This window comes from Acomys minous (genome assembly GCF_964271855.1).
Source record: "Acomys minous genome assembly, chromosome: 1".
NCBI classification, from domain to species: Eukaryota; Metazoa; Chordata; class Mammalia; order Rodentia; family Muridae; genus Acomys; species Acomys minous.
The window spans coordinates 18,845,379-18,871,120 of record NC_140483.1 but is presented as its reverse complement, the minus strand read 5'-3'; the positions used below and the strand labels follow the sequence as shown (position 1 = coordinate 18,871,120).

At 41.7% G+C, this 25,742-nt stretch overlaps 1 protein-coding gene across 1 annotated transcript; it reads right to left on the bottom strand.

Moving 5' to 3' along the window:
• Positions 1-31: 31 nt before the first annotated feature.
• Positions 32-25,742, bottom strand: FH (fumarate hydratase). Its single transcript, XM_084797389.1, has 10 exons — positions 25,574-25,742; positions 20,340-20,474; positions 17,717-17,827; positions 15,592-15,768; positions 11,094-11,276; positions 8,849-9,014; positions 7,018-7,221; positions 5,090-5,217; positions 2,901-3,054; positions 32-223 (listed from the first exon to the last, which is right to left on the bottom strand). Exons 1-10 carry the CDS (start codon positions 25,694-25,696, stop codon positions 81-83), a joined length of 1,524 nt encoding a protein of 507 aa, XP_084653515.1. The 5' UTR covers positions 25,697-25,742; the 3' UTR covers positions 32-80.

The window sequence follows — 25,742 nt, the reverse complement described above, 5'->3', positions numbered from 1 at the left end:
TGTCCCCATTTACATTTAAAAACACATAGTCTTGTTTGTTAAATTTCATACAAGTTTATTTTAATATAAATTTATTTAAGTCACTTTGGACCCAGCATGTCCTTTGGTTTTACCCATTCATCAAACTGCTCTGCTGTGAGGTAGCCAAGTTCAATGGCTGTTTCCTTTAAGGTTGAGCCTTTCTTGTGTGCAGTCTTGGCGATCTTAGCTGCTTTGTCATACCCTAAAGAGAAGACATGCAACACCAACATTAGTAGTGAAATTTTCCTAAAACAAAAGGCAGCCATCATTTACTTGACACTGATGTTATATACCTCTTGTATGACACATTCTACTTTAAGACTATGGAAGAGTTAACTGAGTATAGTGACACACGCTTTTAATCCCAATACTCAGAAGAGAGAGGCAGGCAGATCTCTTGAGTTCGAGGCCAACCTGGTCTACAGAGTAAGTTCCAAGACAGCCAGGGCTACAGAGGAACCCAGTCTCAAAAAAACAAGAACAAAACAAAACAAAAAACCACTATGCATGAGTGACCATGGCAATAACTATTATGATTTCTGTAAAATACAACCTTGATTTTCTTAGGAAATTTTATCCAAGATTTTATCCTCATTTTATCCAAGATTTGTCCCTATCTTGAAATGGACCAATAATCAAAAGAACATAAAATATTGAAAATAAAGCACCACGGCATAAAAATCCATACTTGAGCATGCTCTCCAATAATCAGCTATCCAATAGCCATCTTTCTAAGGCAACACTAACACGTTAAATGTGGCAGGCCTGCAGAACAGACAGCTGTGTAACAGGCAGCTGTCGGGACTGCCTCTGGAAAAAGAGGTGGGAAGTCTTTGTGCAGGCAGGAGCAGTCAGACTAAGAAGCTGCCAGCACGGCTGCTTTCCATGGCCCTGCTCTTCTGGATGCTCCACCACACTGGCTGCCATTCTGTGGGGTCTGCTTAGACATGACAAGGATAAAGAGGAGAATATGTATTTGGCCAAAGGAGTCAAGCAGCCCAGGCAGGGTGATGCAGTGTGATCAATCCCAGCATCCAAAGGATGATAAGGGTCTCAGCCTGGGCTATACAGCAAGCCTCCAGCTCAAAAACAAAGCAGAACATCCCAGGCACTGGTTTACTTCATTCTTCTGCTTTTTAAATGAAGGCTGACACTGGGAAGTTCTCAAGGTTGGTCTGACACTAAAAACAGACAGTTTAAAAAGATAGAAGGCAAATGTAAGGACAACGAAGTCAGTGATGGAGGACTTAGGACCACAGGGACAGGCCTACTGGGCAATATGGTAAGCAGGCAGTACAGTATTTGACCGGATGTAACCAAAGCCAAACTGCACCTGCTTTACTTCATTCTTAGCTGAATCATAAATGCTCACTGTGCTGACAAAGGCACGGAGTAGACAGAGTTACCTGCAGAGAGAATGCTCACATTAAGCTCCTGGCCAGCCTGTTGTCGGTACTTTCTATGTGAGTGAGGACTACAGTGTAAGAACCCCTGCTCACCAACCCTAAACCCTATGAAGCACCAGCCTCGGGCATCACAAGGCCACTGGGAACCTGGACCAGCCTCGCTCAGCCAGAGAGGTGGTTCGTACTGAGTCCTTAAGGCACATTTGCCAGAGATGTTGCCTTGGGGGGACGAGTCCTGACAGCCTAAGAAAGCCACCCAGTCGTTCTTAAACAGAGTCTCTAACCTAGAGCTGCCAGCAACACGTGAAGACCAGATGGAGTGTTTCTCACACAAACCTTTGGGGTTGCTTTGCACCTTCCCACTTGAATACTGGTGTGTAACTATTTTAAACAAGTAGTCATTTTATCAACTTTGTGAAACAAACAAAGAATAAAGCCTGCCCACTAAGGTCAGGATTGTAAAACATTCTAAACTGGTAACTGTGTCATGCCTCACAACTGCACCATCAATAATTCCACAAAAGATCAAAGTCATCTCAGCAGAGGGAACCGCACAGTGGGGTGCAGTGGCTGCCCCCTCCTGTGGAAGCCAGGGCAGACGCCTTAATGGGCTGGACAGTGGTGCCAGTCAGCCTGCGACTTAAGTCTGCATAAAACAGTTAGAATCTAGAAAAGACTAGGAACACAAAACAGTTTCATAAGAAGTATCTAGTTTTCTCTCTTTTCTCTGTAGGTATCAAATATGTTCCCTTTCTCTTTTAATTAGTAACATTCCTTATTTGAATTGGATAAAACAATATCAAAGTATTACATAGTATCTAGGAAAAAAGAAACAAATGAATCTGTTGGCTGTTGATAATAAGGCAGTGCCACCTAGTGACATTACCAACAGAGGGTCTTGCAGCTAACCTTCCTCAGCTGTTTGCATACAACACCCAGCATCTAAGTCCATTAATATGGAATAGGAGGTGGTGTCATAGCTTACTTAGTGTGTACAGGTGCTGTGTTCCATCCCACAGACCCACATGGCAGAAGGAGAGACTGACTCCTGCTAGCTCTTCTCTGACCTCCACAAGTATCCCATGGGATAGACACAGACACACACACAGACACACACACACACACACACACACACACACACACACGGAGGGGGGGGTGGGGGAAGGGACAACAACAACTTTAAAAAAAAAAAAAGAGTTCAAAGCCATCCTAGGCCCTATATCTGAGACCCTGTTCAAGAAACAAAAGTCACTTGAAACATTTAGGACTAGCAGATAGTTCAGCAGATAAACGGCTTGCTGCCAAAACTGCTAACCAGTTCCATCCCAGGGACCAACACAGTTGAAAGAGAAAACACACACACACACACACACACACACACACAATTTTTTTTTTAATTTAAGGTTTGGTTTGGTTTTGCTTTTTAAAGCTTTAAAATGCTGTTCTCAAGATGGTATTACCCGACACACTTACCTATGTGTGGATTAAGAGCTGTCACCAACATCAAAGACTCGTTCATTAGCTTGTTGATTCTTTCTGTATTGGCTTGGATCCCCACCACACAGTTCTCTGTGAAGGACACTGAAGCGTCCCCCAGGAGCCTGGCTGAGTGCAACACATTCTTAATCTGTCAGGAAAAGGAAGGAGAATCATTTCTCAGCTCCAGTTTACTCTGCTTTGCTCTTGTCCAATGACATGCATTATTTGATGTTCTATGCTGGACATGTAATTCCATCACCATACATCACTCCTCCCAATTCTGCAGAATAATACCCAACAAGTGAGAAAGGAAGAGACTGGAGACACAAAGTTACAAATCTAAATATGATAGAAAAGACATAAGTATGAGTAATTAACACAAGATAGCCCATGGCAGATAACTAGTACAAGATACAGATCACTGTGAGTGACTAACACACGACAGTCCACGGATAATAACAGAAGACAGCTCTCGGTGAGTAATTAACACAAGACAGCCCATGGTAACCACATGAGACAGGGGTATGTGCTGTATTCACAATCCAGGAATCCTACTATTGCAGAGGAAGTGGACAGCAGAAATGGATGAAGACCCATCCATGCAGGGGAAAGAGGAGCAGAGGCTCAGGGCTTGTGGCAGATGCTCAATTCTGGATTCTCTGATTTTATGTTTAATGGAACAAACATCTCAGGCTCGTTTTAAAGTAATATTACATGATGTTTAAGATCATATAAAACCAATGGGTAGTTATATCTGTTTCTCTTGAGCAACACTTACATATACACCTCTAAAACTCAGGAGGGTCTGGAAGCTGTACGTGCACCACTGGACTCTAACAGAAGTTACGCAGTAAAGCTTAATATGACTCTAATGATGCTTATAAGTGAAATATCAGCTGGATTTTCTGATTAAAGCAAAACCTTTTTTTTTTTTCCAATTAGGTCTACTCCCCACTTAACGTCCATCCATCCTGTTTCTCCAGGTCTGACGCAGTAGTTTTACTTTATGCCTTGGAAAGACTGTTTACTCTACCAAACTGTTTTGGGGTTTTTGTTTTTTGTTTTTTTAGCTCTTTCCTCTTTACAAAGAAGGAATAAAATGGTATTACTTTTAAGACACAATAAATGATTAAAAATCTAACAATAAACAGTTATTACACATCTGTATACTTAAGGCAGCTGGTATCAACTGTTGAGAATATGGCCTTAATATGAAAGCATACAGAACTGAAGTTCACTTTGGCCTGTCTTTCACTTGCCAATCCTAACAGAATATACATGCCATGAAGAGGGAAAAAAAATCCAAAGGCCTCATCATGTTTATTGTTTTATTGTGAGCACCTAAAATTGTGTGATCCAAAGTGAAACTAAAATGAGTATACTAATAGTCCTTGACTATTCTTATCAATCAGACATTATAACACAAACCAGTAAGAAATAAGCTTCTAGTGCATTTCAGAGATGGCACTGTACAGTGAAGGACTTAATGCTGACTCAGCTTAGCTCTCTGAAGTTCAGGAATGTGCACACAAGATGACACCACTTGTTCCATATTTGGAATGGTGCAGGAAAAAGTTTAGTGGTCAGCTTTCAAGGCATATGCAAAAGGCAAAAGTAAATCAAAGAAAGCTTTGTTGTGTGCAGAGAAAGTGCTGAAGAAATGGACAGAGGATCAACATGGCATCCTAAGAGAATAGGGGATGTCCATTAGAAGGAAAAGATGATGATGGAGATGATGGAGAACAATGCAAGCAATAAAGGGGCTGAGGCTGGACCACAGTGATCAAACCATAAAAGAAAGTGTGGGTCCGTCTTTCCTAACCCAGTCTGAAGGAAGAGGGCACGATGCAGCAGCATGAGCAGGAGACAGAGCCATATGGATGGCGTACTTTTTAAGCTGAACTGACTTCTAGCTACCATGTGGTAAGAGACAAAGAAACTCCTGTCTTACTTTCCAGATTTCTTTGTTCTACTTAAAAAATCAAACTATCAAATCACTTGAGCTGAGTAGGACCGAATTCCCATATCCCAGGTTTTCCGAGCAGGACTAGGATACACCTGGCTTCCAGCTGCTACACTACACCACCACCTACTGTGGGAGCTCCAGAACCTTCGGGAAAGACAAGAGCACTGCAGTCAAAGTCTTCAGTCAAAAACTGCTAAAAATCAGATTGAAAGCTTACCATCATTGGTTTAAAAACATTCAATTCAAAATGTCCATTGCTGCCTCCAACAGTAACTGCAACATGATTCCCCATGACTTGGGCTGCAACCATGGTCATCGCTTCACACTGGGTAGGGTTCACCTTTCCTTTGAGAAAACCAGTGCAGAATCTCATCACATTTGCTCATGGTTTCCTGTATCACTTAAGACCATCTTTTTATCAGTCAAAGAAAGAAATGTAACATTATTAAATAAAGACATAAAATAGGGCTAAGTTGAGGCACAGGCTGCAATTCTAGTCACTCAGGAGACTGAGGCAGGGATATCCCAAGTCAAGGCCAGCCTAGGCAACAAGTGAGATCTTGACTAAAAAGCACAGAGAATCCTAGGGATTCATCTTCAAAACAAAAATACTTGCCTAACATGAGGGAGGCCTTGGGTTCAATGCCCAATATTACAGATAAAATATCAAAGAAACTGGGATATGTAACCATACAGAATCACTAAGTGAAAATTAATGAAAAGATCGATCTACACACAGTTTTCCATTGGCTTTCATTCCTGTATAGGCACAAAGTGCACAACTAAAAGGACATAGACTCCACTCTCCAAGAGAGTGACAGCCAAGAAAAGAGCTGGCCACTCCAACACACAGGTCCACACAGAGAAGGCCACATGCTATGCTGGAATCTATTTACTGCCCAGGTCCCCAGGGCGCTAGCTCAACAGAGCTCCTTTAAGAAGCCCAAATCTGGGGCTGGAGAGATGGCTCAGCAGTTAAGAGCACTAGCTGTTCCTCCAGAGGACCTAGGTTCAATTCCCAGCACCCACATGGCTTTCTGTAACTCCAGTTCCAGGGATATCCTGATATAGACATACATGCAAACAAAACACCAATGCACATAAATAAAAGTAAATCTAAAAAAAAAAAAAAAAAAAGAAGATGAAGAAGCCCAAATCCAAGCTACACACAGTAGATTCTTCTATCCAGCGTAGGGAACGCACTGGGGGATTGGCCGCTTTGTCTATGATGTTCTTCCATTTGTCTTTTAATTTGGAAACATGGTTTTGCTTAGTTGCCCTGTCAGGCCTGAAATAATATTTGAAGCACAGTTTGGCATTGAACTCACAATCTTCCAGCCTCAGCCTCCAAAGGGCCAGGTTAATCCTGGTCACGCCTGGCTACATTTCTTTTTCTAACAATTATTTTGAATTTGCAATCAACTAAGCCTAGATGTCATTTTTCAACAGAAAGTATTACAAATCAAGATCTTTTGGTCTACAGGCATATACAGACCATATGTAACATATAACGTTAGAAGTCTAATGAAAGTTCTTTCGATATACTTTGTCAGTGTTAGTATAATTCACTGGCCTCCAGAGGGGCCTCTGTGGATCTTGACTCTGTTATACAACACAGTGCGACCTAAACCTTTTCTACTGCTAAACAGCTAACAAGTGTTCTTGGTCTCCACCCTGAGTCACCAGTAAATGATGAAAGGGTAGAGCCCACCCTCAGGATATTTCTCCAACTCGAGTCTACTCCCTACTCCCTAAGTGTCTGTTCACCTCACTCCATTCCCCTCCCGCAGACTCCAGTGTCTGTCACTTTGATTTAACAGGACAGAAACTGAGGCAGAGCATGACACAAGACTTTAGTAGGGCTCATATTTATTCAATCCAGGATGACTGTTTTACTCTGGCATTCTCTTGGCTTAGACTAGAGTATCCAACTACACGTAGGCTCCGGAACGGGAAGCCGCTAACTCAAGTCATCTTCCTGCCTTGGTACGTTCTGCAACGACCCGCACAGATACAGTAGAACAAATGTTCCTCACACATCCCCATCGCTTCAGGGACAGCAGTAAGTGAACAGACATGTGCTATGGTGCGAATCCCTGGGTACTGTCAAATTCCAGCTCCAGAATTTATCCCCTATGTGCTCACCTGGCATGATGCTGCTCCCTGGCTCATTTTCAGGCAAGATCAGCTCTCCCAGACCCGACCGAGGACCAGAACCCAGGAAGCGAATGTCATTTGCTATTTTCATCAGACTGCAGGCGGTCGTGTTCATGGCGCCACTAAGCTCCACCAGCGCATCGTGAGCAGCCAGAGCTTCAAACTTATTCGGGGCAGTGACAAAAGGCAAGCCTGCAGGAAGGAAAGAGCTCCACAGGTGAGCATGGAGGAGCAGGCACGCCTGCTGACATTAAGCAAGTTAAACAAAGTCCAATACACACAAAGCAGCTGGGTGTACAACACACAAGGTTCTGGCTGAGTTTGATTCCCAGTACTACAAACATCTATAAATCAATAATAATAAATAAACAGATAATAATAAATAAACAAATGCAAACTCAAGGGAAATGCTTCAGAGTCAAGCTGTGTCAATACTCCTTAAGAGTATCAAAGGGCCTCTTAACATGACTCTTTAACAAGCACATTGATACAAGACCTGCCTACTCTTGACTAAGAATGATACTGTGAAATTCACTCTGCTTTTTGCCTACACTGCAGTCTTACATAATTGTTTAAAATCTGTCTGCTCCATCTATTCTACTCTTCTACTCTTCTACTCTTGGAGACTAGAGAGCACCAACAAGCTCTGGGCTCAGTCTACTCATCCCACAGCAGATTCTGAAATCTGTGGACTCTATATCCTAATACAGTTCAACTCTACTAAAACGTGATTTTAAACAGCCTCATCCAAATAATAAACAAGTGTGAGTGCTCAGCCACATAAAGTACATCTATGTCACCCCTACCCCAAGGCTCAAAGACATCTCAGAAGAGAAGGCAGGAAGGGATGACTGGCTGGAGATGGGAGGAGAGCTGTGAAATGCTGTCCTCAGGGCAGGGCATGGCTACTGCATATGTGAACTCACATCAGCTATGGTTATCCCACAAGGTCAAGCCAGTTAAACTTTTCTGCACGGAGACCCCTCCCCTACCTGAGGAGCTACTGGCAGGTGTTGGCTGTCGGAGGAAGGAGAGTCATTTTTTGGGGGGGATTGACTCCTAGTGGGTTGCCCGTATCCCAGTGGATAACCCCACAGCCATGCATATATGGGCAGCGCAAATTGAACTTGGGGATATATACTAAGACAGAGACAGAGACGGAGACGGAAGAGACTTGAAGTTGGGAGGGAAACAACTCTGGGGATTTGGATGGGGGCTGAATATGATCATGATACATTGTGTGTATATATATATACATATATATGTATATATATATATATATATATATATGATATTTATGACTATCTTAAGAACTCAGCTGTGATATGTACTGTATAGTTATTAATACCCTAACATCTGCATCTTAATCAGTTTTCTGGATATGACAATTGGTTCTAACAACAGTAATAACAGTATTTATTATTCAGATTATAGTACTGTACTAGTGGGAAGTCAATATTTGAAGATGTTAAGACAAAGAAGTACCACAGTGTGATAAAAAATCTAAGCTCACAACACACTTATCATGTGATACTTTTCTCAACAGTCAACTGTTTCTGCTTTCTTTGATAACTACGTAAAACAGCTTTGAAGGGAAAGGACTAAATGCTATCAGACAGCAGACAAAGCTACTGTGTAAACCATATTCCTATAAACACTTACATAGAAGCCTTCAAAAAAGTAAAATGAACTTTATTAACTTCTGAAAAGGACACACGCATGTTACTCCCTAAATTTTAGAAGAATTCAGCCCGGAAACATCTAGAAGATGCATAAACTGGTATAAAGAAAATGGGTAGTAATGCACGTGGTCCCCAACCTGTGAGTGAAGCCACTTTCGCAGCCACCTTTTCTGCAAAGCCGATCCTGGTGTTTAACCCTGTCCCGACAGCAGTGCCTCCAGCGGCGAGCTCATAGATCCTGGGCATGGCGGCTTTTGTCCTCGCCATTGCATACTGGACTTGCTGAACATAACCGCTGAATTCCTGACAGAGAAATCACAGTAAGAACAAATTCCAAACAGCACACAACTTACTCTAATGGCACTAAATAGAAGCTTTTAAAACGCACTTCAGAATTCTTAAATTATACACTACTCGATGTTAAATTATATGCTACTCAATGTAACTCATTCACATGATGAAGTAAGAAGGGCTACAAGTCTACAAAGCAGGACAACGCAAATAATAACATGTAGTTTTGTTTATAATTTAGTATTTTAAGAGTCAAGAAAACAATACATGAAATAAATCTTTAAAAAGAACAGTTCCACTATTTTAACTCTACCTACAATTCACCAATGAGCTGATCTCCGCCCCCCCCCCCCACTTCTTGAGTATAGACAGAGAAAAAATACTGAACATTCTCCAAAGGGGGAAAAAGAAAAGAAAAGAAGAGAAGAGAAGAGAAGAGAAGAGAAAAGAAAAGAAAAAGATTTTCCATACAATTTCAGATTAAAATCCTGAGAGTGAACCCGAGAGGCTGCTTTACAGGGACCCCATTCAGCAGCCTGAGAAGGTCACAGTGGGACAGGATCAGTGTCACTGTACACTCTGACTCTGCTACAGTGTCACACTGCTTCTTACACCATCAGTCTGTCTATCATGTTTTCAGGATTATGAACCATTAATCATTATACAGGGACAAAAATCCTATGCTCCTGGTATTTTGCACTTGTCCTTATCTGGGAAAGCCAAGATATACAGTTAAACAAAATCTTTTCTCCTACCTAAAAATACTGAAAAACTAAATACTTTTGATTAGGATTGAGGTTTAATTAGAGTCTTAAAAATAATTTAAAAGGTAGATTTATTTCATGAGATAGTAACTTTTTCTCATTCTCTCCCCTCCTCTTCCCCCCACTAGCATGTGCACATACACATGTGCACACACGCCAGCTGTATGCACTTAGAGAATATATTTTGAAAACTGCAAAAACTCAAAAGACAATTCCAATCAAAACAAATATACATGTTTCTCATAAAGTAAAAAAGAAACTAGAACTGTTGTCATGATTAAGTTATGGTGTCATGCAGGAGACTAAGTCATGGCTTAAACTGGTTTTTAGCATAGTGGCTTTTGACATACAACATACAAAAAAAAAAGAAGGTAAAAATTAGAAATCAGGGGAAATAGACTGAAATGCATATATTGATCCTTCTTAGAAATTACGCATAGAACTAAGAGCTAATAATGTGAAGAAAATGCCAAAAAAGGCAATGTAATCCACTGGGTGAACTTCATCCCTTCATCTATTTTTAGCTAAGCCTTTGAGGTGTTCCTCATTCTTGCTGTAAGAATTTTGCTTTAAAAAATGAAGCTTTGTTTATTATCTGCCACAGAACAACTGAGAATCCATCCAATTGGGCAGCAATCAAGTGCCCATCCTCTCCCAGCTCTCATGAAACTAACACATGCTAACTGTCAGCTCTCTCACACTGGAGTGTGAGCTGAGACAAAACTGTTTCAGGAATGTTCTTCTGTTTCTTTGCAACACTTTATTAGATCCCCCCCCCCCTTGGATGTTGACAGAGAAACATAAAGATGCTTTTGCTATCCTGAAAAGTAATACTTTTCCACGCATAGTTATGTTAAAGGTAAGATGGGCCTCACTTAAGTAACTTTTTAAGAATCTAATTAAATAACTTGTTAGCTTAGGTTAAGAGGACAGAGGAAGCAGCATGAGAATGGACGGATGAAGATGACGATCGCTAGGTACCAGACATGGTTCTAAACATGTCTGTCAATCAGCTCACTACAGCCTCACAAGCATCCCAGAAAACGGCGCCACAGAGAAGCTAAGCAACTCTCCTACATTCATGTAACTGGTCTATAGCAAAGCAAAACTTGAACCCAGCACCCACCTGAGCCCAGCTCACTGCCAGCATGCCAGAGCATGATCTTACGTGGGCACTATTAAAAGTTGCAGATTGGTTAATTCAGAAAATCTATCACTGATTTTTGTTGTTATAAACATGGCCTTTACTTTAAAGGCAATTTTGAGAGAAAACATTGACAATTTGTACCAATCTCTAAACTAAACAAAATGAGTCAAACTCCTGTACCTGCCCAAGAGTAAGTGGGACAGCATCCTGTGTGTGAGTTCGCCCAATTTTGATGACCTGCTCAAACTCTTTGGATTTTGCACTGAGTGCATCATGTAGCTTCTGTAGTCCTGGCAACAGGACCTCATGAACTTCCACTGCAGCGGCGATGTGCATTGCTGTGGGAAAGGTATCATTTGAGCTCTGTGGGGAATTTTCAAAAGAAAAAGATGTTAACTCAGAGGGTAAAGAACTTTAATCCCAGCACTCAGGAAGGCAGAGGCAAGTGGATCTCTGTGAATCCAAGGCCAGCCTGGTCTACAAAGCAAGTCCATGATAGTCAAGGCTACACAGAGAAACCTTGTTTCGAAAAACCAAAAAAAAAAAAAAAAAAAAAAAAAAGAAAAGAAAAAAGAAAGAAAGAAAGAAAGAAAAGAGGACCTCAAATAAAAGCAACTAGGTGACTATTCAAACTTCTGATCCCAATTGACCCAGCATTTCAGACTGTCCCAACACAGGACTTTAATTAAGCCTGGAATTTCCCAACATGTAGAAACTGGAACACAAATCCTATTCCTAGCTTGTTTAACTATTTTCCCCAATTTTATTTGGGCCCCTACAAAAGTATTATTTATCCCAAATCATCCAGAAGAAACCTTAAGATCAATGAATGCCCCATTTCCCATCAGGTGGGTTGGGTGGGTTTTTGGTTGCTTTCTTGAGCTATATATGTTTATTTTCATTGGGAGTTAGTTATAAGTTATTACTCATCTTATTGAGAGAGAAAACAAGGTTGGACTCGGGATGTCTCTCTTTTCCTTTATCTTTCTTTCTTAGGTTTAGAGATAAGGGTTGAAAAGAAAGAAGGGAGAATAAAGAAATATATAGGGATGACAGGACAAAAAGATTATTGAATCTACTCAACTTAATGCCTTGTTACTCACAAGGTTATTTTTAATCCACTGGTATAGAATTTTGTATATTGATGCAAAATAAGTTTAGTTTTGATACATTGGTATAGAATTCAAATTTAAGATTATTCTTCACACACACACACTATATATATATATCCTAATGTGAAGTATTTTACCCATACAACTCAATTATAATACAAGGTTTACTTCCAATACTTTGAAAGTGCTATTGCAGGCTACTTAGGATAATTACATTCTACAAGTTAATTGTTAGTTGATCAAATCATGGTCATGTCAATTACTAGTCTATTTTTAATCACAAAATATACATCCTAGGTGTAATTGATAGATATAATTCTAAACATAAATAAAGTAAAATCGTTAGATAAGGTCTTCAAAACCCTCAGAGACCACACTAGGCATGGCAGTGCTCACCTTTAATCCCAGTACTTGGGAGGCAGAGGCAGGCGGATCGCTGAGTTCGAGGCCAGCCTGGTCTACAAAGAGAGTCTAGAACAGCCAAGGCTACACAAGGAAACCTTCTCAAAAAACAAAAACAAAAACAAACAAAAACAAAAAACCTCAGAGACCTACAGAATATGGCATTTAAAGATGGTTTTATTATTTTAAAGACTCTTTGGCAAGAAGACAGGTTAACTCCTGAGAACACCCAGCCTGCCTCAAAGAAGATGATGAGCATCAGTGAACCTCTTTATGACGATGGCTTCAAATGCGGCAAACCAGCTACTGGGAAAAATGCCCTCATTTCAGACACAAACAGAGTTCTGCCTAAAAGTGGGGAAGCTTGGATGCATGCAAAGTCAACAGCCAAACTCTGCCAAGACAGGGTAAGCAAGTCCTAAATAGTTCCTGCCTCACAAATATGTCCATCAGATATACTGGGCCAGAAGGCTGCAGAAGATGGGTGACTGCTCAGGCAGCAAATTGTCTGTGTCATCTTCTCATTTTAGAAGCTGCCAACCTGCACTTCCTGTCTATTCAGTTAATTAATTTTATTCCTTCTTAAGTCTCTGATGGGGCTGAAGATCAGATAGTTTAGTTTTACAGTGAAGCTTAGTTGTTTAGGGGTTAAGATATTTTTAGGTCTAGATAAGATGCTTTAAATTGATAAAGATGAAATATGATAGATATTGATTTACAGTTAGAATTTTAAGACACACCAAGATAGGAAAAATATTTTCTTCAAGGTTGCCAAATACAAATAGCCAAAACACTATGAATGTAATATTTATATAATTCCTGATTGTTTCGTGGTTCTTCTTGCTGTAGGCAGTTTATTGTATATATGTGTAATAATACAACTGTGTACATAATATATATATATATATATATATATATATATATATATATATATATATATATATATAAAACAAAACCCAGTACGCACAGTACTCAATAATGCCCCTATGGGAAGTAACAGGTCAGTCGGTGAGATGAAAAGGAACCTGGTTTTCCATAAAGAACATACTCAGGACTGTATCCTATATAAGTGCAGGCAACATAATTCATATTATAACCAAGCACGCTAAATCCACTATACATTACAAGTGCTCCCTAATAAAGACCAGTCCACATAGGAGTTAACAAGCATATCTGAAGGCAGCAATGAGTTCTAGAATGCAGCCATTCTTTTCTAAAACATTTAGTAATCTTGAGAAAAAAATCTGTGAGGCAGGAAGCCAAAAGAGCCAAGCTGTCAAGGAGATAACATGACCTGCACAGTATTGAGAACTTGTAAAGCTGACAGCCAGGTATGCACACTCAGCACACCGCTGCCCTGCACTTTTAAGGGGTGATGTGATTTTAAAATATGCATTCGCTCTTGCCCTATCTCAGCTATTTCTGATGGCAACTATCAGAGCACTTACAGTGAAATGGACAGTTGAGTGAGCACTCATGCACCTCTACCTAAATCCAACCAGCAATGCACTCCGTCTTGTGACTCCTGCTTCCTACTGCACCAGTCTGACAGACTTCAGACTATACATTATGTTTAAAAAAAAAAACATATTTAAAGGTAATACTAAGTTTTTAAAGTACTTTATAAAATAAACTATATAAAAAGCCCTACCTTTGACACTTAAAAATATATTAGCCCTAGGACCCAGGTGCCAATTTTTTTTTTAATGACTGTTTCCAGAGCTGGAACAGAGAAAATATATGATTGCTTGGATATCTTATCATGGCAACAGCAAAATAAGGGTGTGGGTCCAGAGAGAAGGAAAAGACAGCAGCATGCCTAAGGACACAAAGGCCAACTGAGCAGGGCTCCCCAAACTCAGACAATCTCAGTAACATAAATAGTAAAATATAAGGTTATAAGTGAAAGAATAGCAAGCCACTGTGAATTTATAGTGCTTAAACACAACAAATAGATAAACAAATGGGAAAACAAAACTCCCATTAATAAGTGTAAAAAGAAGGAAAACTGATCAGGGTGGTGGTGGTACATGCCTCTAATCCCAGCACTTGAGAGGTGGAGACAGAGGCAGGTGGATCTCTAGGTTCAAGGCCAGCCTGTTTTACAGAGTGAGTTCCAGGATGGGCAGGGCAAAAAAAAGAGCAAAGAAAAAGAAAGAAAGAAAGAAAGAAAGAAAGAAAGAAAGAAAGAAAGAAAGAAAGAAAGAAAGGAGGAAGGAAGGAAGAAAAGCTGGAACCATTAAGACACCACAGCAGTGGGCTCAGTGGTCGAACAGCTGCCTGGTATGCTGAGGGCTTAGATTCCATCCCCATCACTGTGAACAACTACAAAACAACAGAATGCCCAGCAGTAAGTCTAGGTAAGATGCTCGGACAAACACACTCTCCTTTTTAAGTAGAGATTATTTCCAGTCTCAAGGCATCTCTGATAACTTCTGCGGTGAATCTAACACATACCCAGAAACTTCTTCTACCTCTCCTCCAGACTGAGGCTCCAGTGTCATGCCAGAAATGAGGCAAAGTGACATGGTCACAAACGCTGTGTAATGGTGGTCCCACCCAGCCGTGCATCCTTACAACCAGTGATGAAGTGTGACATCACCGCAAGTCAGACTCCTATGAGAAGGTCTCTCACTTCTCAGATGGTCCCCCTAAAATCTCACAGCCTCCATCTGCACACCAAGTGAAGGCACTGCTGCTGTTATGGACTATATATTCACACCCTGACCATTCGGGAACTCTAAGCTTCAAAGTGAAAACTGAATGGAAAACTGGGAAAATCCTAAAAGAAGCCTGTTTAAGAGTTCTGTGCCCGTAGCACCTTCTCAGTTTGGGTAACTGAAGACAGTTATAAAAGGCATTAGCATTACAGGAGGGCAGTAACAGAAGAGGACTGAATTATCTTTACAAGTATATGTTGAAATAAAGAATGCTTTAAATAATTGAAATATAAATATGTCCATACCCTAAACCAAGATGTCCCAACAGTGATTGTTTTATGAAGTTTGAAACCAGCCATGTTTCCTGAGAGAAAAAAGTCTTCTCTAGTGAAGAACACAAGCTGGACACACTCTCCTTGTTAAAAGATGCCACGCTTGTCTTATAAGCACAGTCTCCCATATGCTTGCCAATCTACCCTGATAGAGCGGAGACCAAGCACCCACCTGGCTTTTGTTCACATGATCGTTGGGGTGCACAGGCTTCTTGCTGCCAAGTTCACCTCCTAACATTTCAATTGCTCTATTGCTAATGACTTCATTTACGTTCATGTTTGTCTGGGTCCCTGATCCAGTCTGCCACACCACCAGAGGAAAGTGATCATTCAGTTTACCTTCAGCTACCTGCAGGGAAGAAAACATCAACAGGTCAGTCTTTTTAAACTGAGGAAAACTCAGTATTTATTTAGCTATTTAAAATCAACCATGATTGAGCAAAGCTCTACTTAACAGAACTATTTTAACGATGCCAGTTGTTTCATAGGCTGAGTGGCTTGCTAATGGCTTCAGACAGTTAAAGGCAGTTGTGGCAAGATCCTAATCTGTGGCATCATATTTTCTAATTATAGATAACTCTGAAACAAGAAACTTTATATATTCTGAATGGTGACAATTCAGGGGCCTCAAATAAAAACTGAACAAAAGTCCTTTTCTTGTTTCCCTCTACTGCCTGCTGCAGTAGGGGACCCCCTGTTAGGTTGCTGGTGAGATGACCTCACACACATTTACTGCTGTTGCTCAGCAGGCACATCCAACAGATGTTACTGCCACAGTCAGCATGAAAATGAACCAGGGGCTCAATAAAGTGTGTTTATTAAGAGCTACTGCGCTGCACAGATGTCCAATGAGTAGCAACTGCCAAATCGAAGCACTACCCAGACCTGCTCCAATTTCTGTCAGATTTCTTTTAAATTCATTATTTATTTTCTGCACCGGTGTATGTGTGTGTGTGTGTGTGTGTGTGTGCGTGTGTGTGTGTGTGTGTGCGTGCGTGTGTGTGTGTGTATGTCAAAAGACAACTTTGTGGACTTGAGAGCTTTCCTTCCACCTTTGTGAGGATTCTGTAAATCAAACTTGGGTCTGTGGGCTTGTGAAGCAGGAACCTTTACCCACGAAGCCTTCTCACTGCCCTCTGAGAGTTTTAAAGTCTCAATTTATGTGGCAGCTTTTAAACTGTAGGCTTCCTAACACAGTAAGTACTTAACTTCACTATAAAATGACTGACTTGAAAGATGAGAATGTATTTGAGACCTCCATCAGCTTTAATAACTGTCTCCGTTTCCAGGACTAGGAACGGAAATGGTCATCTGCCTAGAGCACAGAGCAAAGTCTGGCTCCACCTTGATCCCAGGCCCTGCCCTTGCTCAGCACCTGCTTCCATTGCCGGTGCAGTGGGTGTGTGTGTATGAAGGCCTCAGTAACTGCGAGCTCCACCTTCAGAGTCAGCCACTCATGAGATGACTGGTACCAAGCATGTACATCTAACTGCCTGGAACAGAGCTTAGCAACTGTTACACAGCAGTTACAGGATCAACTTGTATTAGCTATTTCAGTTTAAGGAGCAACTTAAAACACATGATGGGGTTGCACAGATATTATTACATGCTTTACAACAGGAACCTGAACATCTGCATTCTACTACCTAAGCCGGGGCATGGGGGAAGGGGCTCCTAGAGGAACACACATTTTCTGTCCATTTTATTTTTCTGAACTTTCACATTAAAAATCATAAAGTATACTTTAAAGAATGTTCCTCTGTCTAAGCTTAGGCTCTGTTCCATGCCAATCTTTCGGAACAAATTTCTATTGCTGATAACATAACTAAGTTCACTGCATTACACAACCAGCTGTTATGACCCGAGCCCTTCCTTTTTGTCATCATAAACACTGTAAAGGCAACACTTTAAACACAGTTTCAATTCACCCCTGACCACTTCCTCAGAACAGCGCCTAAGGTGATTATATTCTTGAGATGTACAGCCAAGTAATGAACTAGCTTAAAAAGTACAAACCATCTTTTCCATTTTTTTTTTTTTCTTAAAACTATATAAACAGAGACTTCAAAAGCCTAGAGACTTACACAGATGTAAAATTACCCAGAAAGGTCACCATAAGACATTTTGGGCACCATATGAAATCCTCATTGAGGAATAATGATGCTGCTGCCACGCTCCCCTAAAATTCATTAACCCGGGACTTCAGAGGGCGCCTCCTGCAGGCAGCGCCTGTCACCACGCACACAGTGGACCGGGGGCTTCAAGGCCATTGCGCAGTCACGCTTATCACCTCCTACCTCATCTGCTGCCTTCATGATTGCACTAGCAATCTTTGGATCAAGACCATAATCCTGGTTTACTTCAGCAGCAGCTCGCTTCAAGATGCCAAAAGCTTTAATGACTGGGATCTAAAATTAATCAGAAAAATACCTTAGATTTGCAACTTTAGGTAAGCAATAAAATGTGTTACTTTATGCAGATATAAAGTTGGTACCAATGCTATGGCCCTCAAAAGTTTAAAAAAGAGAAAGATTGCTTATGTGCATAATGAATCAATAGAACAGAAAAAGAAAAAAAATGAAGCTTATATATGCATATATATCTATAGCCCAAACACACACACACACACACACACACACACACACACACACACACACACACACTGAAATGTTCATATAAAGACGCCAACAATAACTGTACTTCATGGGTGTGTACTATTAAGTACTGTGTTTATTTCATGCAGTGTGTATTAAAATAAATAGTACTAAATCATTTCCCCTTACAGATGCTGCATCCTCATCTTAAACCTGACTTAAAACAACCACAAAAGGGCTGGGATTTCAGGTGATAACAACTACACCCAGCTAGTTTTTCAACATAAAAACAGACAAGGATTTTCATCATAACCAAAGACCAATTGACACCGCTATCTGGATGGGTGACTGAGTCTGGTGTTGATAAACCCATAAAAATGAAAAGGGGTCAAAGAAGTCATGGCAAAGAAAGTTTTGTTACATCGAGACAAGACAGCACAGGGTTCCATGGAGGAAAGGGGAGCCGCAGCGGTCTTAATTACTCCAGCAAGAGGTTCAGCCTCACCCCTCTGTGCCCTTTCATCAAGATTAAGTACAGACGTTCATTGTAATGACTTAGGGGCTCATTTTCCTTTGAAATTTAGGTACAAATACTTGGTTCTCATCACACTAAGCTCAAAGGACATGGCTAACAAAGCACAGTAACTAGTCTGACAGCTCAGGTGTCACTGTCCACAGTCATTTTTACAGATGGCTGCTCAGTCTCAGAGCAGCCGCCGTGCTCACTCCCTCACGGTCAGCTGGGGCTCACCTCCTTACTCCTAGAGGCTGAACTGTGAGAGTATCTGGGACTCAGTCATCACTTCACCACTCACATATGAAAGCACACTAGCAGCAACACTGCCGTCATAAAACTCTGGACATTACTCAGGATTCAATGTAGGGGCCAAAAAAATAAGTTAAAATGTGCAATTAAAAGTATTTAGGACAGGGCTGGAGAGATGGCTCAGAGGTTAAGGGCTGTTCTGCCAGAGGTCCCGAGTTCAATTCCCAGCAACCACATGGTGGCTCACAGCCATCTATAATGAGATCTGGTGCCCTCTGCTGGCCTGCTGGTTCACATGTAGGCAGAAACACTGTATAAATAATAAATAAATATATTTATTTAAGTGTTCAGGATAAAAAGGACACTGAGAAGATAACAGGTAAACAGCACCTCACCAGATGGAGCCTGGCTCCTTCTAGGCCTATCTGTGGCCTGCACTGACCATTTTTATACCCCAGCAGGGCTCTGGAGGGTAAGATGCATTTCATCAACTCTTCATAGCTGAGCAACTCTGAAGTTAAAATGTCCAGTCGTTTCCTCCCTTACTGCTATACACTGGTGCATCTAGACTTATCTAGACTTATCAGAATGTGGCAGAGTTGTCTCATTACATTATGCACCAAACCAATACTCACATAGGCCCTAGATATTAGTACTCTGATGTGTCTGTGTAATGTACACCTTTCTGGAAACTGAACCCTAACAGAAAGTATAACGCTTAAAGAAAATCAGAGCATTAATTCGGTGGAAAGAGAAAAAGAACTTGAACACTGAAATAAAAATGCTTACCAATTGTGAAATCCTGAAGACTAACTAAATAAATAAACAACCAAAAAGCCTCATACTGCCCATCTTGGTTGTCAACCTGACTACTTTTGGAATCAATTAAAACCTAAGCAGCTCGGCAAACCGTGGCTTTTCTTCTGGATCATTTGACCCTAAGTCTGCACCAAACCTTCTGGTGGCTGACCATGGAAACAAGAAGAAAGCTTTTGCTTTTTGCCTGCTTGCTCTCACTCTTGCTGGCAAGCTGACCTCTCCTGTTCCTCAGACAGTCCTTCACGGGTTATTAGAACCTACTTCTTCGAGATTGCAATGCAGACTGAAGACCAGCAGCTCTCAGGACATTCCCTGGGACTCCAGCAGCCGACTGAGACTGCAGAGACATCCAGTGTTGTGGGTGGAACAGCCATCAGATCCGTGGCCTTCACACTGGGTAATGGCAACTGTTGGACTGCCCTGACCACAGCCTGTAAGCCACCCTAAGAAATCCCATATGCCCACACCCACACACTATCACTTCTGCTCTTTTAGAGAAACCTGACTAATATAGCCCTTGAGCAAATCATTTAATTATAATGGCTAAAAAAACACAAAGTATCCAAAGCCTTGCTGAAAATAATAGCATTCTAAAAACTTTAATAGGTTCTTGGCATTTTAAGGAAAAAGAACTCACTACTTAAGAAAGCTAGCTTTCTCATAACTTTATATCTTAATTCTGTAAAATATTTATGAAGTAATATGATTGGTGTGCACAGCACTTAGTCCTAGGCCACTTACTGGCATACGTTCTGTTGCGCCTCCAATCTTAAAGTTCATCGTGGATCTCACGGTCTGGGCACCATAATACTTATCAGTTGGGACCTTCAGTTCACCGAAGGTGTCATATTCTATACGGAAGGAATTTTGGCTTGCCTAAAGACAGGAATAAGACATTATTTCAGCTTGAAAAGACATCCAGGATGAAAGCAAACAAAATCTAATCAGCTATAAAGAGAAAAAGTTAATAAATATCACAAAGACATAAAATTGCATCTTAATTGTCACTCTATTACCCCTTTCTGTTTTCCTTCAAAAAAATTTGACACCCATATTTATAAATTCAGGCATTAAAGACAGCCTATACAATTCACATACTGTATAGATTAGAAAGTCTTTGAAATTTAAAAAAAAGTGCCTATTACTAGTCAAGATTTAACCAATTCAGACCTCTTAAGGTTTTTTACTGGAAACTTTTGGAAAACTATAAAAACACTTTGAGATTTTTAAATCTACTTAGGCAAAGACTACAGCTGGGACAGAAGTATATGAACGGCTCAGACTGGCAGGCAGACAGCCACCTCTCAGGAGCTGTGCGGCTTCTGCACGTCAGCTTTTCTCCACTGTAAACTAAGGTGAAGGTGCAGAGAAGGGAAAGGCTGCTTCATCTTCTAGGGCGGCAGGACCATTTCAGACTCTCAGCACACTATGACGCTTCTCTAGAAACGTGAGCATGAACGCAAGCACGTCTTCTATGACTCCAGAGCCCACACAAACCATCACTCGGAGGACAAGTGCGAACCCAAGGCTTGGGAGAAGCTGGGATTCTATCAAGTGCATCAATGTAAGCTAATAAAAATATTAGCAACTGCTCAACAAATAACTTATAGCGAAATATTTTAATGTGAAACTTAATACATATATAATATTGAACAGTAAATGATAAATGCTTACTACCTGAATAATCTTAGCAGAACTCTTCTGAAACATTAAGTCATCCCTATCATTATTTGGAGGTGGGAGTTGTCTTGTTTTGTTTTAGTTAAAACGTAATTATATCATTCCCCTTTCAAGAAATTATTTATAGCTCTATAAAAATCTACAAAACACTAAAAGTTTTCCATTTATACAATACATTCATTCAGGAAGACTTCAGAATGACACTTAGAACTTCCGTGTATCCCTGTTGTAGGGCTGAGAGCATGGATAAGCTAGAGGACTTGAGTCCAGATGCCTCACATCCACTTAAAAGCCTGGTGTGTCAGCACATACCTGTCACATTAGCAGTGGAAGAGCAGAACCAGAGAGACCAGACCCCTGAGGCCCACTGGCCTGCCAGTCTAACACACATACAGGTTCAACGAGACATCCTTTCTTGTATTTTTGTTGTGAACCTAGCCTTTAATGGCTGAGCTATCTCTCCAGCCCAAGATAGCCTTTCTTAAGAGATATGGAGAGCAATAGAGGATGCCGGAGTGACGGACACCGTGTCCTGTGAAATAACTGTAGTAGGGTTTTCTTCATATAACTATAGTAAGAGTTCTTCACATGGGCACCACCATTCACCAACCTGTTTCCCAGTCTTTATGTAAACCAACAGCTGAGTTTTTCATGTGAGATGCACAAGTAAGTAATTTGTATCACGATCTTTGTTTCGGATATCCTAAAAACCGTGCTCATGTTAACGTACACTTCACATCAAATAGCAAATGACGGCAGCAGCAAACAGCACTAGGCTTTCTTCTCTTCCTTCCCTTCTTACCTCCTTCAAGGGAGACCAGCTCTCACCTGTACTTTATGAAATTAAGTTTCAGGTTTTCAATTTTTATGATCACCTTTTCTGTGCTCAGAATTACTAATATTTTAGCATTAAATATCAACAATTTATCTTCTAAATAGGTTACTGTAGTATTTAAAAATTTTTAAATTACTTTTAGTCAAGTTCTTCAGCTTTAAATCTTAAAAGAGAAAACTAATCCCAAATAGAGTTTAAATTCCTTGGAGGAGAAATGTAATGGCTGAGCGCTTGTTGGGCATCTGGGAAACCATAGGTCCAAGCCAGGGCACCAAAAATATAAAGGAAGAGATGGAGGCACATCCTAGGAGTCTGACACCCACATGTTAAAATTACAGTGCAGAAAAGTGAACTGTAGCTAAGATCACAACCTTGGCAGAGACTTCAAAAGCACCCTGTCTTTATTGTTAAAAGCATCTAGTGGGTAACAGAAATACTGCAGCGTCTCAGTGCATAACAAACTCTTCCAAAAATCTATTTCCTATCTTTAACCTCAGGCGTTACGGTCAATTCTGTCAACTAGCCAGGATCTAGAGGCACCAATTAGACAAGCCTCTGGGCCTGCCCATGAGGGATCATCTGGATTAGGGTGACTGAGATGGGAAGACCTAACTGAGCATGTGCAGCAACGCTGTGTGGTCGGCATCATCCCAAGTACAGCGGGTATCCAATACCAAGTGCTCAGCCCCGGAGCCACACATACATATGTAAGCAACGCTACCCTGTGCCACTTGTATGTGTGTGTTTAGGTATTTACATATTATGGTGGTTTGAACAAGATGTCCCCTGTATTCTCAGGCATTTGAATGCTTGGTCCCCAGATGATGGTCCTGTTTGGGAAGGCTCAGGAGGCGTGGCCTTGCCGAAGGAAGTGTGTCAGTGGGGAGCTTAAAGACTAATGGCATTTAGAATCTGCTTTCTCTGCTTCCAAATTAAACTCTGCCTTCTATAAGTTGCTGTGGTCATGGTGTTTACTACAGTAGAGAAGTAACACACACACACACACACACACACACACACACTCACACACACGCGCGCGCGCGCGCGCGCGCACACACACACACACACACATACACACACGTAATGGCCACTAAAAAAAAAAAGAAGCCACAATACTGACATGGAACAAGGAGGGTTGATATATACGGGGGGGGGGGGGTTGAGAAGAAGGCAAGGGAAGGGTAAAATTATACAGCTATATTTTAATTAAAAAAAAAATAAGCCAGGAGTGGTGACACACGCCTTTAATCCCAGCACTTATGAGGCAGATGCAGGCAGATCACTGCGAGTCCAGGGCCAGCCTGGTCTACAAAGTCAGTCTAGGACAGCCAAGGCTACACAGAGAAACCCTGTCTCGAAAAACCAATAAATAAAATAAATAAATACATACATACATACATACATAAAAATTAAAATAAATATAAAGCGATAGCGCAAGCTGACTGACAGCAATCAGTCCTGTTTCCTGACTGCATACCCAGTATGACCTTACCTCCAGTTCCTGGTGCTACGCCTGCTCTACCATGCTATCCCGCACCCTCGAACTGTGAATCCAACCTTCCTTCTCTAAATTGTACAGCAGGAACTCTGACCCTCTGAGCCATCTCTGCAGGCCCGGACTTACTTAATCTTTGCCAACAGCCTCTAATGTCTAAGGATATATGGGCTGTCTTACTTGCAAGGCCCCCAACAGAAAGACGCAGTCAGCAACGCGTCATACCTCCACATGACGCACTTCAGGTGACCTTTGGGATGTTCTTTTAATAACAGGTAACTCCGGGTTTGCAGGGTTATGTGAATTTCTCAACACTAGAGAACAATTTTTAACAGAAGCAACAAACATGTTGGAAGTGACAAGAGGGTTAAAGGGCAAGAAATGTCCTTGGAACTATGGAAAAAGAAAAGTATCTTGATTCTATTTTCTGACATTACAACCATAAAAGCAATGAACTGCTATGTTTTCACATTTGCCAGGATGGATTTGCTCCACTTTCCTGTTCCCCTAAATAAACTTTAAAACAAAAAGAAACACACTCTTCTTTTAAGAGAGTTTTAAAGTGCATTTAAAAATCACCAGCACAAAGTTCCAGGAACCCTAAACAGCTTGGATTTTATAGCTTCTTTTCAAGATTTATGTCATTTTGTGTGTGTGTGTGTGTGTGTGTGTGTGTGTGTGTGTGTGTGTCCTAGTGCAAGTATCTGTGTCTTAGTCTCTGTGTGTGGACATGTGTCAAGGCTATTAGGAGTGTGTTGCCGATTCCCTAAAGCTAAAGATACAGGTGGGTGTGAGCCACCCAACACACATGCTGACACTCATACTCCTGTCTTCTGCAAAAGCAGCAAATGCTCTTCCCAAACCCCAAGACTCCGTAGCTTCCGGTAAAGTGATGTCATTCAAATTTCTTGAGGTCCAAAGAATATCTTGGCCCTTTCAGGTATGCTTAAAGGAGATGTATTTAATGAGCACAGAACTACACAGTGTTTTCCCAAGCTCAATCTTGCTGAGCCCCTGTAATTATCTCAATTTTACATGCAGAAACCGACGCACAAAGACAACCTGCCTGAAAGCAACAGTAGGATTTGAAATCGCATGGCAGAGGCCACACTACACCTCGGAGTGGTCTTCCTAATCATTCCTCACTTCCCAAACTTTTTCTAATACACACTCATGTTTAACATTTTCAAAGGCACCCTAAACAGCAAAGGGATTTGATAAAGTATGCCATACTGAGGACTCAGCCCTTTAAGTTCTTTAGCTGTCTTTCTGAAATACAAAATACTGATTCGGCTACAATGCGGTCCTATCCAATCTCTTCAGGCATGCTTGGGAGTACTTATGTTCATAAATATGCATTTATGAAATTCCGCGTTTTACAAAAGTTGTGGGAGAAAACACATGTAACCTCACAAGCTCAACAGTCAAGTTCGTAAGAAGTAAAGCCTTTCCGTGCCTTTCCGTTCAGGAGACACACAGGCTTCATCTACTTCGAGGGGCCTGAAAGCAGGAAAAGTACAGCTTGGTGGACCAAAAGTTGAGGGGGTCCCTAGACCAGCCTAGCACTCTGTGTCCGGCCAGCTAGGGCCTGCTACCTGGGCAAGGAGAGGACTGCCCCTTTCCCCCACATCCTCCTCCATCCCTTCGCTTCCTGCATCCCTGCATCCTAATTCACCCCCCTGCTACGACCCCTGCATCCTGGTACCATCCCCCGTGTCCCCAGTGCCCCCAGAGAAGGCATCCAAGGCCGGGGGCCCCTGCAAGCTCAGGCGTGGGGCAGGTCTGCCCAGCCGCCCGGCCTCCCCAGCAGGAGCACGATCCTCAGCGGTGCCTCAGCCCCGGCACACTCGGCAGATGGTGAGAGTGCACGCGGGCGCTGAGCCTAGGCCCGGCCTGCGGGGACACCGAGGACACTCTGACATGAAGGTCACCCCCGGGAAGGCCCAGCCCGAGATGCCCGCTCACCATTCGAGCGATGCTCGGGGCACAACGCGGGAGAGTGGCCGCTTCCCCTGAGACCGTAGCACCGGCGGACCGGGCCCGCAAAAGGCGACGCGAGCGCGAGAGGAGACGGAGTGCGCGGTACATGGTGCTGCTGTACGTGGGTTGAAAGCTGAGTCCAAGCCACGCCCCC

Bases quoted from the DNA above. Each gene is read 5' to 3' on its own strand.
- FH (XM_084797389.1), bottom strand. From the start codon at position 25,696: ATGTACCGCGCACTCCGTCTCCTCTCGCGCTCGCGTCGCCTTTTGCGG. The intron at 20,475-25,573 runs GTGAGCGGGCAT...TCCTGTCTTTAG, and splicing joins CCCCGAGCATCGCTCGAATG to GCAAGCCAAAATTCCTTCCG. The intron at 5,218-7,017 runs GTGAGCACATAG...GTTTTCTCAAAG, and splicing joins AGGGAGCAGCATCATGCCAG to GAAAGGTGAACCCTACCCAG.